Below are 15411 nucleotides of genomic sequence, written 5' to 3'. Positions count from 1 at the left end.
TGCAGTAAGGTTCATATAGACACAGATGCTGAGCTGATGCCACCGTGCAGTAAGGTTCATATAGACACAGATGCTGAGCTGATGGCACCATGCAGTAAGGTTCATATAGACACAGATGCTGAGCTGATGCCACCGTGCAGTAAGGTTCATATAGACACAGATGCTGAGCTGATGCCACCGTGCAGTAAGGTTCATATAGACACAGATGCTGAGCTGATGCCACCGTGCAGTAAGGTTCATATAGACACAGATGATGCTGAGCTGATGCCACCGTGCAGTAAGGTTCATATAGACACAGATGCTGCTGAGCTGATGGCACCGTGCAGTAAGGTTCATATAGACACAGATGCTGCTGAGCTGATGCCACCGTGCAGTAAGGTTCATATAGACACAGATGCTGAGCTGATGCCACCGTGCAGTAAGGTTCATATAGACACAGATGCTGAGCTGATGCCACCGTGCAGTAAGGTTCATAGAGACACAGATGCTGAGCAGCTGATGCCACCGTGCAGTAAGGTTCATATAGACACAGATGCTGAGCTGATGCCAATAGCCAGAAGCTTCAACATACGGCTCTGCATGCGCCGCTGGAGCCTCGTCTGTTATCCAACGCTGACCCATTTCATACAGGACTTACTGGCTTCCAAACTCGACTTTCACACTTCACTGATGGGTCCGGGATGAGAGGGTCATCAGGCCCGACCAGCATCACCGGAGCTTTAAAAAGATGTTTTGACTGGGTCAAAAGCCTCCAGAGGTACAGAGCTGGGCACAGCACAGGCAGCAGCAGCATGAAGAAAGCCACTGACCGACCGGCTGCAGAGTATAATGTACTCTCAGCTCATACGGATCAATGCACCGGGCTGCTGCCATGTTACCACCAGCTAACCTCTCTGCTCACTCACAGCACAGCTAACTGCATGGATGGCATCACTCACTCATGGAGAGAGTACAAGTGGTTGGTAGTAGTAGTTTCATAAATGTTTCATGGATATACTCAGGAATTAATTTTCTATCACATATGCAAAATGTCAGTACATGTTAAACAATCAAAGTGAAGTTCATTGCGTTGAATTGTAAATGATAAAATACATTTTTTGAAAATGGTCTCAGATCTGTTTTTGATCGATTTTAAATTGCCTACTTATATTGCTTTTAATCAGTTTACACAACACACAGGTGTGTATCACGATAACTCAATATAAATATCGCTTCATGATATGATTCCTTTGAAAGACTATAATAATATAATCTGTAATATTATATAATATATAATATACTACTATAATACTGAATTATTGCCCAGCCCTACCATAACCCTGATTTTATTTGATTTTATTTGACGGTTAAAAATTGAAATACAATGTACTAAACAAAGTACAGACAAACCCTACCAGTTCACCGAGTTCAGGTGCTTCCTTACTCTGCCTGACTGCTTCCAATGTTGTGTTCAGGCTGTCAACAACAAGACGCAGTGTGGGACTAAACTGGGGATTTAGAGAAAGTGATGTTTACCTCTGGTCTGGCCAGCCAAACCACGTCCTACAGACCGACCTGGACAACTGTCACCAGTCACCACTCTGCAGAAAAACAAGCAGTGACACACTAAAACTGCACAAAAACAGCAGACTGACTGGGGAGGTGATTCACTTAAGCCCAGTGCTTTTTCATTATTTATTTATTTAGGCTTCAGTACCAGTAACTTTCCCTGTTTTCTGAATCCAAGTACCCCCTTTACCCCACTACAACGTTTTGCTTAGAAAACGGCAAGAGAAAACTATAACATAATGATGATGACGCACCTTTTGAACGAGTTGCAATTCATTTATTAATTTATATTTCTTACATTTTTTCCCCAATTTCCCCCTTTCTCTCAAGTACCCCCTGTAGTGTACCCCCGTTTTGGAACCACTGACTTATAGCCAATGTGAAGAGTAGTGGCCAGATGATGACTCTTTAGGTGCGGCGGCACATAGCAAAAATAATTATTTCGTGTAAAAATCTAATCTGTGCCAGCGTTTGTACAAGTCCACAGTCAGTCACACCCATCAGGAAATGAATTGGAACACATTTTAGATAGATGTGAACAGCCGCTCAGAGGAGCCACATCAGACAAAACAACACCCCGGTCAACACTTCTGTCAACTCCAAACAGTCGTCACTGAAAAATCAACTGATCTCATTAACGAATAACGATGGAAAATGTGCCCCTGCGTGTTTTTCTGCCTCGTCGGCAGACAGGACTGATAGATGACCTTATTAGATTCAAGGAAGGACAGCAGACCCTAATCTAATAACTCTCTTCGCCCAAATTTAATGAAACCTTCACTTGGGGCTGTCACTAATCAATCACTGTGACTTATCATTGACCAAAGTGGGCGGCGCACTGCTGTGAAATGCAAAGCGGGGGCTTCTGAGAGTGTGCAGCCTCCCTCAGCTCAGCAGTACGTCGGATCAGTTTCTTTATGATTACTCTACTCTACTACCTCATTTGATACTCAAGAGTACTTTGGGGATCATTCCTGATTGGCTTTGAGACATCAGCGGTATGATGTTGACCAGTTAGAAACAAGATAATCTGGTGTTCACCGCTCTCTGGTACCCTCTAGGACCAGCTACAGCTTTACGACGCGCTGGAGGCTGTGTACTGTATGTGGGTGTAGCCCGTAATGTACTGTGCGCCTCTGGCTTGTTCGGCTAGCAGCGTAGCAGGCTGCTGAGCGCAGGCGTCCCGTGCCACATGGTGGAAAGACAAGCACACAGTTCACAGTGATGTAGTGGAGCAACAGACAGTCAGACAGACAGACAGAGAGACAGTCAGACAGACAGTCAGACAAAGAGACAGTCAGACAGTCAGACAGACAGACAGACAGACAGACAGACAGTCAGACAGACAGACAGAGCGACAGTCAGACAGTCAGAGAGACAGACAGACAGACAGACAGTCAGTCAGACAGACAGACAGACAGACAGACAGTCAGACAGACAGAGACAGGCGTCCCGTGCCACATGGTGGAAACAGTTCATTACAGTGATGTAGTGGAGCAGCAGCAGCGGCCGGCTGATGAGTGTTTCTCGCCGATGCAGTTTGTCATCTTCAGATAAAACAAACTGGTGTTGCTAGGCAAACTCAGCATGCAGCTTATGGCAGGGACGGAAAAAGCCATTTAGAATCTAATCCTTCAAGATGACATTAACATGCGCTGAGTTTTAAGTAGCTTATATAAACACGCCCTACTGCAGCGACTGTTTGGACACACAGCATTTTAGCAGGAATGTTGAGTCTCTCGAGGATCCCTTTGCAACTGTAGCTATAACACACGAGCTGAACGTGAACACAGTGTGATAACACATGAGCTGAACGTGAACATGGTGTGATAACTAGGGGTGGGGGAAAAAATCGATTCACTTAAGTATCGCGATTTTTAATGTCACGATTTTTTGAATCGATCTTTTATTCCAGAATCGATAATCGCAACAACAACAAAAAACAAACAAACAAAAAAAAAAAAGAATTTGGGTGCCCGCAGTCAGGCCACTCACTGAACAGCAGGCCAGGCGCCGCCTACTGGTTTACTAGTGGTTTTATTACTTTATTAGTTAGTCTGAAGTAATAATTACACTTCAGGGTTAAAGTGGGTGCATCTCATTGTAAAATTGGACTTGGCCCAAATTGGGCTTCAAACGGACAAATTTCACGCGCGTCGGCCCATATCGGCCTGGCCTGCTTGGTATCTAATGCCCGGCCTGAATTATGATCCCAGTCCGCCCCTGTTTTTAACTATATCGCCCAGCCCTACTCATGATATAATACACAGTCTCTAGTGTATGATTCAACTTTTCCCATGTTCTAATCTAGTGTAAAAAAGCAAACAAACTGAAAAAAGAAAAGAAAAAAAGAAACAAAAATCGCAATAAATCGTAATATCGAATCGCAATAATCGTAGAATCGCAATACTTAAGAATCGCAATATATATCGAATCGGCACCCAAGTATCGTGATAGTATCGAATCGGGAGATAAGTGAATCGCCACAGCCCTAGTGATAACAGACGAGCTGAACGTGATCATGGTGTGATAATAACACATGAGCTGAACGTGAACACAGTGTGATCAAATACGTCATCCAAAACATTGCTCAAACCTTTAGATAGGAGCTGAGGTATAATTCAACGCTAAAGGTCCTTACGCATCGGGAGCGTTTTTTTCGTGCGATTAATTCGCACGTCAATAATATTTTCCGAACCTATATCAGTCAATGCAACCGTGCGTACCAACGGCGAGGTTTCTCTGAGCGTTATTGCGCCGTTTATTTTTTCGAACCACGGTCGATTTTTCAGAAATTCGCTTCCGACGTGTACACATCTGTGGCTGTGATTGACAGGTGGGTCAAAACCCGCATCGCAATTTCGTGCCGTATATTCGCATCGCTCTTGATGTGTAAAGGACCTTAAGGCTTGGAAAAGCACAATTGTCCTGCAGAAGCTATATCTTGTGGTAATGGCTGCATTATTTATTTGACTGTGACATCATAATCCACTCTGTTGCAAGCCAGTATTGTTGCAGAGGTATGAAAGGCATATTTGAGACTCACTCTCCAGGTATGGCCACTGATCTGGTCTCAGCCCACAACCTTTGTTAATGTTTCCCCACAGCTAGTCGGACTGTCTGTCATTTGTGTTTTAGCTCTACACTTTCTAATATAGTGTGTGTGTGTGTGTGTGTGTGTGTGTGTGTGTGTGTGTGTGTGTGTGTGTGTGTGTGTGTGTGTGTGTGTGAGTGAGTGAGTGTGTGTGTGTGTGTGTGTGTGTGTGTGAGTGAGTGAGTGAGTGTGTGTGTGTGTGTGTGTGTGAGTGAGAGAGAGAGAGAGAGAGAGAGCCACAGCCATGGCTCTGACAGGCTTGTGTTGGCCAGTAAAACTCTGAGGCATTTCACACTATACACAGACATGGTATTCTTTAGCCTGGCTGCTCTGCCGGGGCATCAGACTAAACTCCTCCAAACAACAAGCCTGTGTCAAAAAACACACGTCGTCATACTTCAAGCTTCCTCTCTGCCCGTGGTTTTAAATCTGACACTCAATCTCAAACTTTGTCTGATCTTTTTCTTATCCAACAAGCAAGCTAGCAGCCAACATGTCAACGTCTTCCTATCTGACACTAGAAGGCACGTTAAAAGTACGACTACTACTACTACTCTATTGGTGATGAATGTTCCACAGTTTAAAGCAGAGCTCCCACAGGCACTATAAAAGCTACTGAAAGTCAGAGGCAGCTGGGTGGGCTGTCTCTACTGTACAACATGGAGCGTCAGGGCGACGCCCCTCTCTCTGTACATGCATGCCCGGACTCCTGTATAGTATATTTTTGCAGCCAGGGGCCCTGTGGGAAGAGCCCGATTTAGCAGTGGATAGTGAAAGGTCAGAGAGCAGTGGGAATGGAGATCCTGTTGACACAATCTGTCCAATCATATTTGTTTGCTTTGGCCTGAAACGAGCACCTACAGTATGTCTGTCTAGACACTAAAGTCAAACACGACAATCTCATGAAATACAGTGTTGATCTTTGGGCCCTGCTTTTTGATGTGCGGCGCTGACGCCGGCATTCGGGCCCGATTTCTGGAGCTCCTCGGCTCGGCTTACGGGAATAGATCCACCGCCTAAACAATACAAACTCCTTATAAGTCCAAACAATGTGCTGCAGCGATAAACACGTGTGCTGCTGAGCAGCAGACATGTCTGTGAAACAGTCGGGCCACAACAACACAGAATGAAACAGACATACTTCTAAAAAGGCGGCATAGTCCTGTGTTTGACTGTTGTTGAAAGTACAGCAGTGGGCCACAGCCCCGCTGCGCCTCTGGAGGAGTTGTTTTTCACGGGGCCGCTGTGTGGTATGCATGTGCGCGCTGGGCCCGGCCCGCTCCGACCCACCTCCTAGCTGGCTGGTTGGCATTCCTGCCTCGCTCTGTAATTATGGCTCCTCTCCAGGACTCTCTGTTCTCCACCGCTCCAACACTCTGCAGGGCGGGACCTGCCACCGCCGAGCCCAGGAGGTCACAGTACCTGAGCCGTTTAGCTTCACGCGCTCGTTTTAACAACAACACGCCACCGGGGGGGGCAAATGTGCCTCGACATCGGGGGGCAGCGGATTCGGCGCGGTGTAAAAGGCGGGCGGATACACACAGGATCGGTGTCGTAATTAAAATATACCAAATCAGGCTACGTCCTCCTCAAGCCCCGTCTCGCAGGGCGCCACGTGCCTGCAAAGATGTCACTCGAAGCTGTGAAAGAGTACACATGCCGCCACACGGCATGTACGCAGCCCGTCATCTGGCGGTGTCAACGTGAGGGAGCGCACTGGAGAGAGCAGTTTAACGTGTCAACGTGAGGGAGCACACCGGAGAGAGCAGTTTAAAGTGTCAACGTGAGGGAGCGCACTGGAGAGAGCGGTTTAACGTGTCAACGTGAGGGAGCGCACTGGAGAGAGCGGTTTAAAGTGTCAACGTGAGGGAGCGCACTGGAGAGAGCAGTTTAATGTGTCAACGTGAGGGAGCGCACCGGAGAGAGCAGTTTAACGTGTCAACGTGAGGGAGCGCACCGGAGAGAGCAGTTAGCAAAGCCGGGACATTTTTACCTACCACAAGGGCCAGAAGAGGGGTCGACTGACCCCTAGTCATTTGAATGAGAGGCTGTGCATTTGCACCTCTTGTGTGGAGTCTCCCTGTCAATTCTATTCAAATGCGAAATGAATTCTATTCAAATGCTAAATGTACTGGCCGGGGAGAGGGGAGGTGTCTCTGCTATCATGGCAAATTTGTCCTCCACAAGGCCGGCAGCCCTTGTGCTCTTGTCATCAAAGCGTAGACAGCGCATGATATTGGTCTGATTTTGAAAATGTATGAACACAGGGTCGTACAACAGACATATTTAGGAAAAGTCAAGAAAGTAGGGATTTGGAACTCGATCGAGTGCAAAGATATATTTTATTTGAACTCACAGGGGTCACGTGACCCCTTTGACGGCCCTTCTAGTGTTAACGTGTCAACGTGAGGGAGCGCACCGGAGAGAGCGGTTGAACGTGTTGGGTCGGGCGAGCGAGCACATCTGCTCTGAGTTTCCACAGGACATTTTCCTCTCTAATTTCTCTCTCTCTCTGCTTGTGCCTGTCAAGCCTCCTATAAAGCCTGACTGATGCTCCTAACGGGAGCCGTACACAGCGTGAAACCAAGACGGATGGAGGATATTTACTTCCCTATTTTGGGCATTTGGAAAATGACATAATAACGCTGCATTTATCTCATCTGAAGATAGATGATACGGCGGTGTGTTGACATAACGACATTACGGCACTTCTTCCCCCCAAGTGTATTTCTAGTGAATAAGAAAAGGAAATGTGAGGGAGGAGGGCAGACTGAAGAGAAAAAGCCAGGCCTCGTGCTAAACTTGCAGGAAATAATAAACAGATACTTGGCAATGACAAAGTATCAAATGCAACCTTTACGCACTTGCTGTGACAACGTGAACCTGTGGGTCGCAAACGAACGAATAATCCGAACGCATTACCCAGCATGTGTGAAAGGAAATCTTACAGAAATCGAGACAATCTCCTCCATTCATGCCTCTCTACGAGCACATGACATGCCTGCAGCGTGAGGATTAGGACGATCAGCTGAGCACGGCTCAATAGCACATTGTTCTTTCCTGCACACCGCTTGTTGTTCCTCCACCACGTCTCCTTGCGGCTTATCAGAGGGGGGACAGCACCAAATCTGCCCAGCCCACGGCTGACCCTAACCCAGCCTACGGCTGCCAGACTTCAATCAATAGTCCACTTCCCACTGCAGCGCGCTGTTAACAACAAGCTACCGTGGTGGTGCCAAATATCAAAGTCCTTTGTGGCATTTTTCTGTGTGCCGTTGGTTTTTCGGACAAAGCTTAAAGTGCTGTGTGTTGTGATTGTGAAACAGCTCGTTTGCAGGGGAAATAAACACAAGGGTTGTGGCAATTAAGAAAATCAGCTTTTGGCCTGAGATAAGAGAGAGCACAGTGCTGCCTTTGTGCACAGGTCACACATCTGTATTTGACTGACAAAAGGCAGCCACACATAGCTGCTGCTGCTGTGTGGATGTAGGCAGCCACACATCCTCTATTCAGACTCTCATTGTTTCTGCACTGCACAGATAAACAGCACACTGTGCAGACACATCTCATCTACTCCATCAAATGCCCATGTGCTAGCTTGGCCCCATGTGCTAGCTTGGCCTCATGTGCTAGCTTGGACCCATGTGCTAGCTTGGACAACACATTGCATGGCGGGTCCCCGTCAAAACAAGGAAGCACACTGGCTGTTATATGGTTTCATGGCTATGGCTTTCCAGATTATAATGTGCATTTTACCTGCAAAATGAAAGAAGACTTCACATGCAGAAACCAGTTATGTCGCAAAATGCATCTCAAAATGTGTCACCTTGACAACGGCACCGTTTGAGCTTCAAAGCGAACTTCTATAATATATTATGGTATGTTTAACATACAGCAGTAAATTATCTCACCAGGCTCACTAGGCTCACTAGGTGGGGTGGGCGCTGGTGTAAAATACCTGAATAATCAGAAACTGCATTCATGGGCAAAGAAGCTAGGGAAAAGCTGGTGAAGCTAGCTACATCTTTCAAAATGGCATCATAGAGTAACAGCAGGTAGTCAGTCAGCCAAAGCTTTAAGCTAAGACATATCCCTAAACAGTCGTGGTGCATTTAGAAATTGCACAGAAAGCACTCTGACTGCACCTTTAAACCTGCAACAGCCACATCAGCAGCACGTTGCCTCTGAGAGAGAGGGCTGGGAGGAGCAGCACAGACGGTTAACCCCTTCCTGACCTGTTTGCCACTTGGCAAGTTCATACCCGGTGTAATGGAGAAGAGAAAGCTGTGGGATCTGTTCACCTGGCAGTCACGTGGTGGACAGAACAAAAGGAGATGGAGGAACAACAGAGGAACAAACACATGCTGGATATTGACTCAAAGGCTAGGCACACACTGCAGCAGACGGCGGTGAACAAACACACCCCCGAGGTTTCCTTTCACCTGGACCACTTTTTAGTTACCTGTTGGGAAATCAATGTGGCTGCTGGAGCAAATAGACATTTTCAAATGCCAGTGGGATAATCATCTATTTCCTATAGAGACACTGCATGAAATAGGCCACGCCCATCACGGGGGAAAAGCTCCGTTCATTTCCACACACCAGCGTAATTTACCTTGAATTGAACGTGGCTAAAAGCTGTTGTGTGGTGGGCCTGCACAGACAACAAATGTAAAAAATCGCCAGTTAAAGTTTTTTTGTACTCCTGAGCAAAACAAGGAAGCCATTGAGATTTGGCGAGAAGAAAAATGTGGATCTAGCTGTCAAGAAGTAAGTTGGAGCGTTCATCTTCCGTATATACAATCTTTTTGTGCAACACGCAACCATGCACGTGACATAGGAGAATGCCAGGATTGGAGGGGATATTGACATTGCTGTTATGGCCGATAACCGATATTTACCGATGTCGATATGATCTGTATGAAACCTAATTCTTATGATCATCACATTTTGTACATACTGAAAAACACATGTAAACACTGAATTTGAAAAAGTAATACATTTCTTTATTTCCAAAACTTTTGGAATGTGAAGAATTTGGCTGATAATGATAACCGATATTAACATTGCAACATCGGACCGATACCGATATGTTAAAAAATTACTAACATCGGCCGACACCGATATGATTGCCGATATATCGTGCATCCCTAGTTGAAATATATTGTCATGTCATGGTGTCTTTGGGTCAATTATAAACAACATTTATTCTGTTTTTGTTTTTGTTTGTTTTTTTGTACTGTCAACGGCGAGTGGCAATGCAGAATTAGGTGCCACGCCCGAGCTGCTGAGTGAAATATCTGCCCTCCGGTGCTGGACGCACCTTCCCTAACATTATCGTTTGGAGCGCGGCACTTGAAATCCTCTTTAAATTAGAAGCGTTGAGCACCTGTATCGGATAAATCCAAAACGATACCCCTCCCTAGGCCTTTGGCAGTTGACTTTTACCTTCATTTTCAAGTTTTTTTGTCCTGTCAGAATTATGTGAAATCTGCATTTTTAACTACCTGTTCATGTGACACATTAACATAATGGCTCACCTATATAGAGCGAGGAGTCTTTCTTCTTCACGTGATCATCAATGTAGGACACACCCAGGGGCTGCACTGGGGTGGCCCCTATCCCCAGGAGGACCTGGGCTCCAATCAGCAGCAGGTACATCATGTTGGTGTTGGCCTTGTCGCACACCTCCCCCTCGCCCGGCTGCGCCCGGCTGCTGTTGGAGCAGGCACCCCGGCCTATGTCAGTCCTCCGCGTTTCCCTCAAGTCATACTGATACTGATTGGCCAGAAACTCGGGCAGAGCCGAGAGAAGGGCGCCGAGCGCCATGACGATGCCCCCGCAGCCAATCAGCCGGGGCCGATGGGCTTTGGCCCCGAAGTAGCTGACAAACAGGATCAGAGCCAGGTTGCCAATCTCGAAGCTGCTGGCTATCACCCCCACATCGGCACTCTGGAGGTTAAAACGCCGCTCCAGCGTGGTCAGGACACTCACCTGCAAACAACAACAAGACACAATTCAAAACAAGGATCGTGGCAAACATGCAAAACAAATACAAAACCTATGATGTGATCATCTATCAACTGAAAGAGAAAACCTGCTACTACAATCCATAAGTATTTCAATTTATATAGTTGATTTCTATTTTTAGACATGCAAGTTGGGGAATTGTGCGTTGTTTCATCAGCGACAGTCACACCCTTTTTAACTACGCCTTTCCTGTGGAATATACTGAGTAACAGCCCGTTCAGATATTCCATATTGAAGCCAAGGTAAAGTCTCTCTGCCAAGAGGCATTCCCCTTCAAGAGCCGTGCCTCTGGTTCCCATTATCTGGATACTACGGCAACATTGACTTCAATGGCATTGGTACTGAGAAGAACAGCTTTACCACAACCCTCCCTCTCCCCTGCTCGCTTAGAAGAGCTGCGATGTAACACTGAGCTCCAGCTGAAGCAAAGACACTTGATTCTGTAAAGTGCAGTAAAGAGTAAAGCACTCTATTGATATAATCCAGTTTGTCAGACATAAGCAGTCATTAAAAACCTGACCATATTTATTATTCATAAAAAAGTATAGACTTAATAAATCTTTAAAGCCAGACATGAGGGGACGTCTGGGTAGTGTGTAGAGATAAAAAACACTCGCCTAAGACCCCGGGTTCAATTCCAAGTATAGCGATACTTCCTGGTTTGGTCAGACAGACAGACAGACACAATTGGCCGTGTCTGCGGGTGGGAAGCCGGTGGGGTATGTGTCGTGGTCGCTGCACAGACATGAGTATATATATACTGTATATCCAGCTTTGTTTTAGACAGTTGTATTACATGTATCACAAGCCGTTCTTCTACATGAAGAATAAATAATACCTAAAAAAATGTATGCGTATTAATAATGTAATAATCTGTAATAAAAAGAAGAAGAAATTGCATAATTAATCTACAGTTAAAATGTGATTGCTCACGTAAGGGAATGATCTGCACCATGTGAACCATAATATCACATTTGAACAATGATCATACTATTTTCAGACCTGTCCCAAACTGTCCTTGAAAGGGCGTAATCATGTTCCATTTTCCCTGGTGATGCCCAACTGAACTGGCTGTGTTCAAAACATTTTGATGACTGCCCTGAGGAAAGATCTGTGCCAACAAAAACAACCTTTTCTGGAACGCTTCTCAAAGTGACTTTATTATTGTAGGATGGATCAACTTGTGGTGCTGCGGTTGGAACTTCCCTGTTACAATAAATGCTGAATTGAGACAATTTAAAGCGGCACAATTGTTTTTGAATTGGAGGAGGACTTGTTGAAACACGAGTATGTATGACCACCATGGTGTCTCTGGGTGGCTCAGTGGGGTTGGGTCATACCATACACAGTTTACACCAGGGGGTGCCCCAATACGTCGATCGTGGTGGTCGACTGGTAGATCGCAAAGCCCATAGTGGTAGATCACCTGCCATTCAGAAAAATCTCCCCCCCCTCCCCAGCTGCGGCATCAGATGATTACGTTTGGTTTAACGGTGTGTGTTTACACTCTTGTCCTGTGACTACGCTTGCGACAGGGTTAAAAGATTGAAGATATCAGTAGTATATGGAGTATATTTGGAAGAAATCTAGTTCCATACGAGGCCGAATATCATGCTGTTGAATCACACAACAACAGAGTCTGGAAGATGAAACAGACCAGCGTTTCAGGCAGCCCAGAGATACATCTGCAGCTATCAGGCTGCCCTGTGATGATTGTCAGGCAGACAACAGAAAACCCTTAACCATTTAATTTGTTTATTTAAGTTTTGAATAGGGGGCAGGTAATATAAGTTTTTCTTCTTCCTGCTCCTTTCCGGCCATGGAATGTGTAAATATTGAATTGCATGTATGTGTCATGTATGTAATATCATGATCGGAACAAATAAATAAATAACAAATAAATAACAAATAACCCTGACTGTTTTCTGACAGAATATTATGTTGACTTTGCCAACTCTGAATACAGAACAACAACAAACAGGGGGGCCCACACAAAAGTGTGGCACCCCTGGTGTACACACCCTCACCCTTCACTGTCTAGAAAAAAAACACATAAATTCAACTGTCATCAAGACATAAACATCTGGAGTTGCTCAATCAAACAGAAGAATGATGCTGCAGAAAAACACAGCATAGCGAGTTTTGAGTGTTTGTATTCTACACTCAGGCAGTAGTACTCAGTAGCATCTGTTGTGAACTAGAAAAGTAACCCTCAGGCCGCATTTCCAGCTGGTATTAAAATGTGATCTGTATCCATACAGTATGTTATCGAGATAACGTTCAGCGCGATCATGCCCTTAAGGCCTTTGCATTTTACACCTGGTATATGCATTCTCGTTGTCTGTATTCTATCAGCATTGTGATCAGATTTTTTTTTTTTTTGCACGCACTATGCAAAGTCAGTGTAGGTAGGCCTGTGGATACGAACAGCCTGCATTTTCTTTTCATTTGAGGCATGTTTTACATCAGAGGCAGACACAACATGAAGTGGTTGTTGTCTCTGAAGTGACTCCTTCACTATGGATCAAGGAAGGAGCGATGACTGGTGGGAGCGGTCATTGCGCCTGGACTCCTTCAGTGAAGCCGAGTGGATCAAGCTTCAGAATGAATCGTGACGTTTCTACTGTACCCCACCACACTGTGTGGATTACTGTCACACTACCTGGCATCACAGTGTTGTATCCTGCTGTCCTTAGAAGCCAAGCCAAGCCCATTGAGGCTATAGCTTGAGCTCTAAGCAGACACTAACACCGAGTGGGGGCAAGGTGCACCAAAGTACAGCAGAGGGATCGGAGCCATTATCCAATCCAATCCCATCCCAGGCATTACCACATGGTCTCAGCTAGCAGTGTGACTGACAGCTTCTGCTCTTGCTTCAGCAGTTTAAAGACTGTGGGTGAGCTAAGCCCCGCCCCCGTCCCCAGGTCCAACACGGTCTGTGCAGTACATTACATTACATTACATTACGTCATTTGGCAGACGCTTTTATCCAAAGCGACTTACAATAACACACTTTTTGTCAGCAATAGAGCAATCAACTATGGAGCACAGTCTATGACAACTACAAATCCTGAAGGAACAGTGGTACGAGTTTTAGTTTAGGATTTTTTATTTTATTTTTTTGAAAGAGAGAGAAATAAGTTAGATCAAGAAGGGCCCACTTGTGCACTTCCACTTCCACTTTAAATGACCGCATTCCACAATGTTCAATAGCAGAACAAAAGTATATAGGGATGTATCATGCGCAATCATTTTTTAATATAGCTGTATCGGTCCGATCGGCAATATTCATATCAGTTATCAGTAGCCAAAATTTTCATATTGAAAGAAAACAATGCAGTAAATCTATGATTTATGGGCTTTACTTACATTACTTTTTTCAAATTCACAGTGTTGAGGTTTTTCAGTATGTAAAAATTTGATTATTATCATAGAAACTTGTTTTTATACAGCAACAAAAGGTTCAATGGCCCACTTATCAGTGACTGAACCCAAAGAGGATACTGGAGCACAAGATTCACTGGAAAAGTATTGAATAAGGTGCAAAACGTTTCGACGCACACAGTGTCTTCATCAGAGTCAAGGTTTGCACAGTATACTGTCCTGTTCTCTGAGAGCACCGACCTCCCTCTGTGGCGGGGCTGAAGCGCAAGAGACTCCTTCTACATTGTTTTCTATACAGATTATATTGACATCGGTAAATATCGGTTATCGGTCATAACGGCCATGTTAATATCAGTTATCAGTATCAGCCAAAATGTTCATATCATGCATCCCTAATATTATATCAAGAGAATGATTGCAGAAGAGTGATTCCAGTATGTTTTAGTGGCATATTAAGAGTTTTAAGAATCTTTTAATGATTATCTGGATAATATCGTTAATCACAATTATTTTGGACAGGATAATCATGACATGAAAACTTCATATTGTCCCACCCCTAGTGCAAATTTTATGCAAATAACTGATGATTGACAGGTAACTGGTCAAGATCGCCATACCTCTTGACCAATCATTCAGCTGCTTTACCATGATAGCTCCTTTTACCTTCCCTTTCCTAAGGGAGTGAGCATTGCTGTGTAGTACATTTTAAGATGATATTGAAGTGAGCATGGGTTAGAAGAATTGTATGGAGGAAATGCAGTGTGAAAATATCAAATCAAGCATTTCGCATTAGTGCAGATTTCTTAATTTGCGTGATTAGCCTATTAGGCTATTTTCTCACTAAAAGAGTTAGCACGGCGCAGGCTTGTTGTGTGTGCAGCATACACAGTGGGCTCAAAATTAGCTTCATCTGCATGTACTGTAGATTTAAGCTAATTTTGAGCCCACCCAGCAAAACGAGGAGCTGAGAAGTGAATTCCAGTGACTCATACAATTAAAAGTCAGACTCAGAAGAACTGAGTGTAGAGAGTTGGAAGTCATGCTCTGTGCTGTACACTAGAGACAGTTGGAAGTCATGCTCTGTGCTGTACAGAGACAGTTGGAAGTCATGCTCTGTGCTGTACAGAGACAGTTGGAAGTCATGCTCTGTGCTGTGCTGTACACTAGAGACAGTTGGAAGTCATGCTCTGTGCTGTACACTAGAGACAGTTGGAAGTCATGCTCTGTACTGTACACTAGAGACAGTTGGAAGTCATGCTCTGTGCTGTGCTGTACACTAGAGACAGTTGGAAGTCATGCTCTGTGCTGTGCTGTACACTAGAGACAGTTGGAAGTCATGCTCTGTACTGTACACT

General features: G+C 45.0%; 1 protein-coding gene across 2 annotated transcripts in view; it reads right to left on the bottom strand.

Annotated features, from left to right (window-relative positions):
• slco3a1a (solute carrier organic anion transporter family member 3A1a) overlaps window positions 1-15411 on the bottom strand; it is a 58541-nt gene that overhangs the window by 35389 nt on the left and 7741 nt on the right. For both annotated transcript variants that reach the window (XM_083655022.1, XM_083655023.1), the window contains exon 2: window positions 10183-10636. In XM_083655022.1, coding sequence (XP_083511148.1) covers window positions 10183-10636 — 454 coding nt within the window. The remainder of the gene's footprint in view (window positions 1-10182; window positions 10637-15411) is intronic.

This window comes from Poromitra crassiceps, assembly GCF_964638095.1.
Source record: "Poromitra crassiceps genome assembly, chromosome: 18".
In the NCBI taxonomy this organism is placed as follows: Eukaryota; Metazoa; Chordata; class Actinopteri; order Beryciformes; family Melamphaidae; genus Poromitra; species Poromitra crassiceps.
This window is presented reverse-complemented; position numbering and strand designations above follow the sequence as displayed.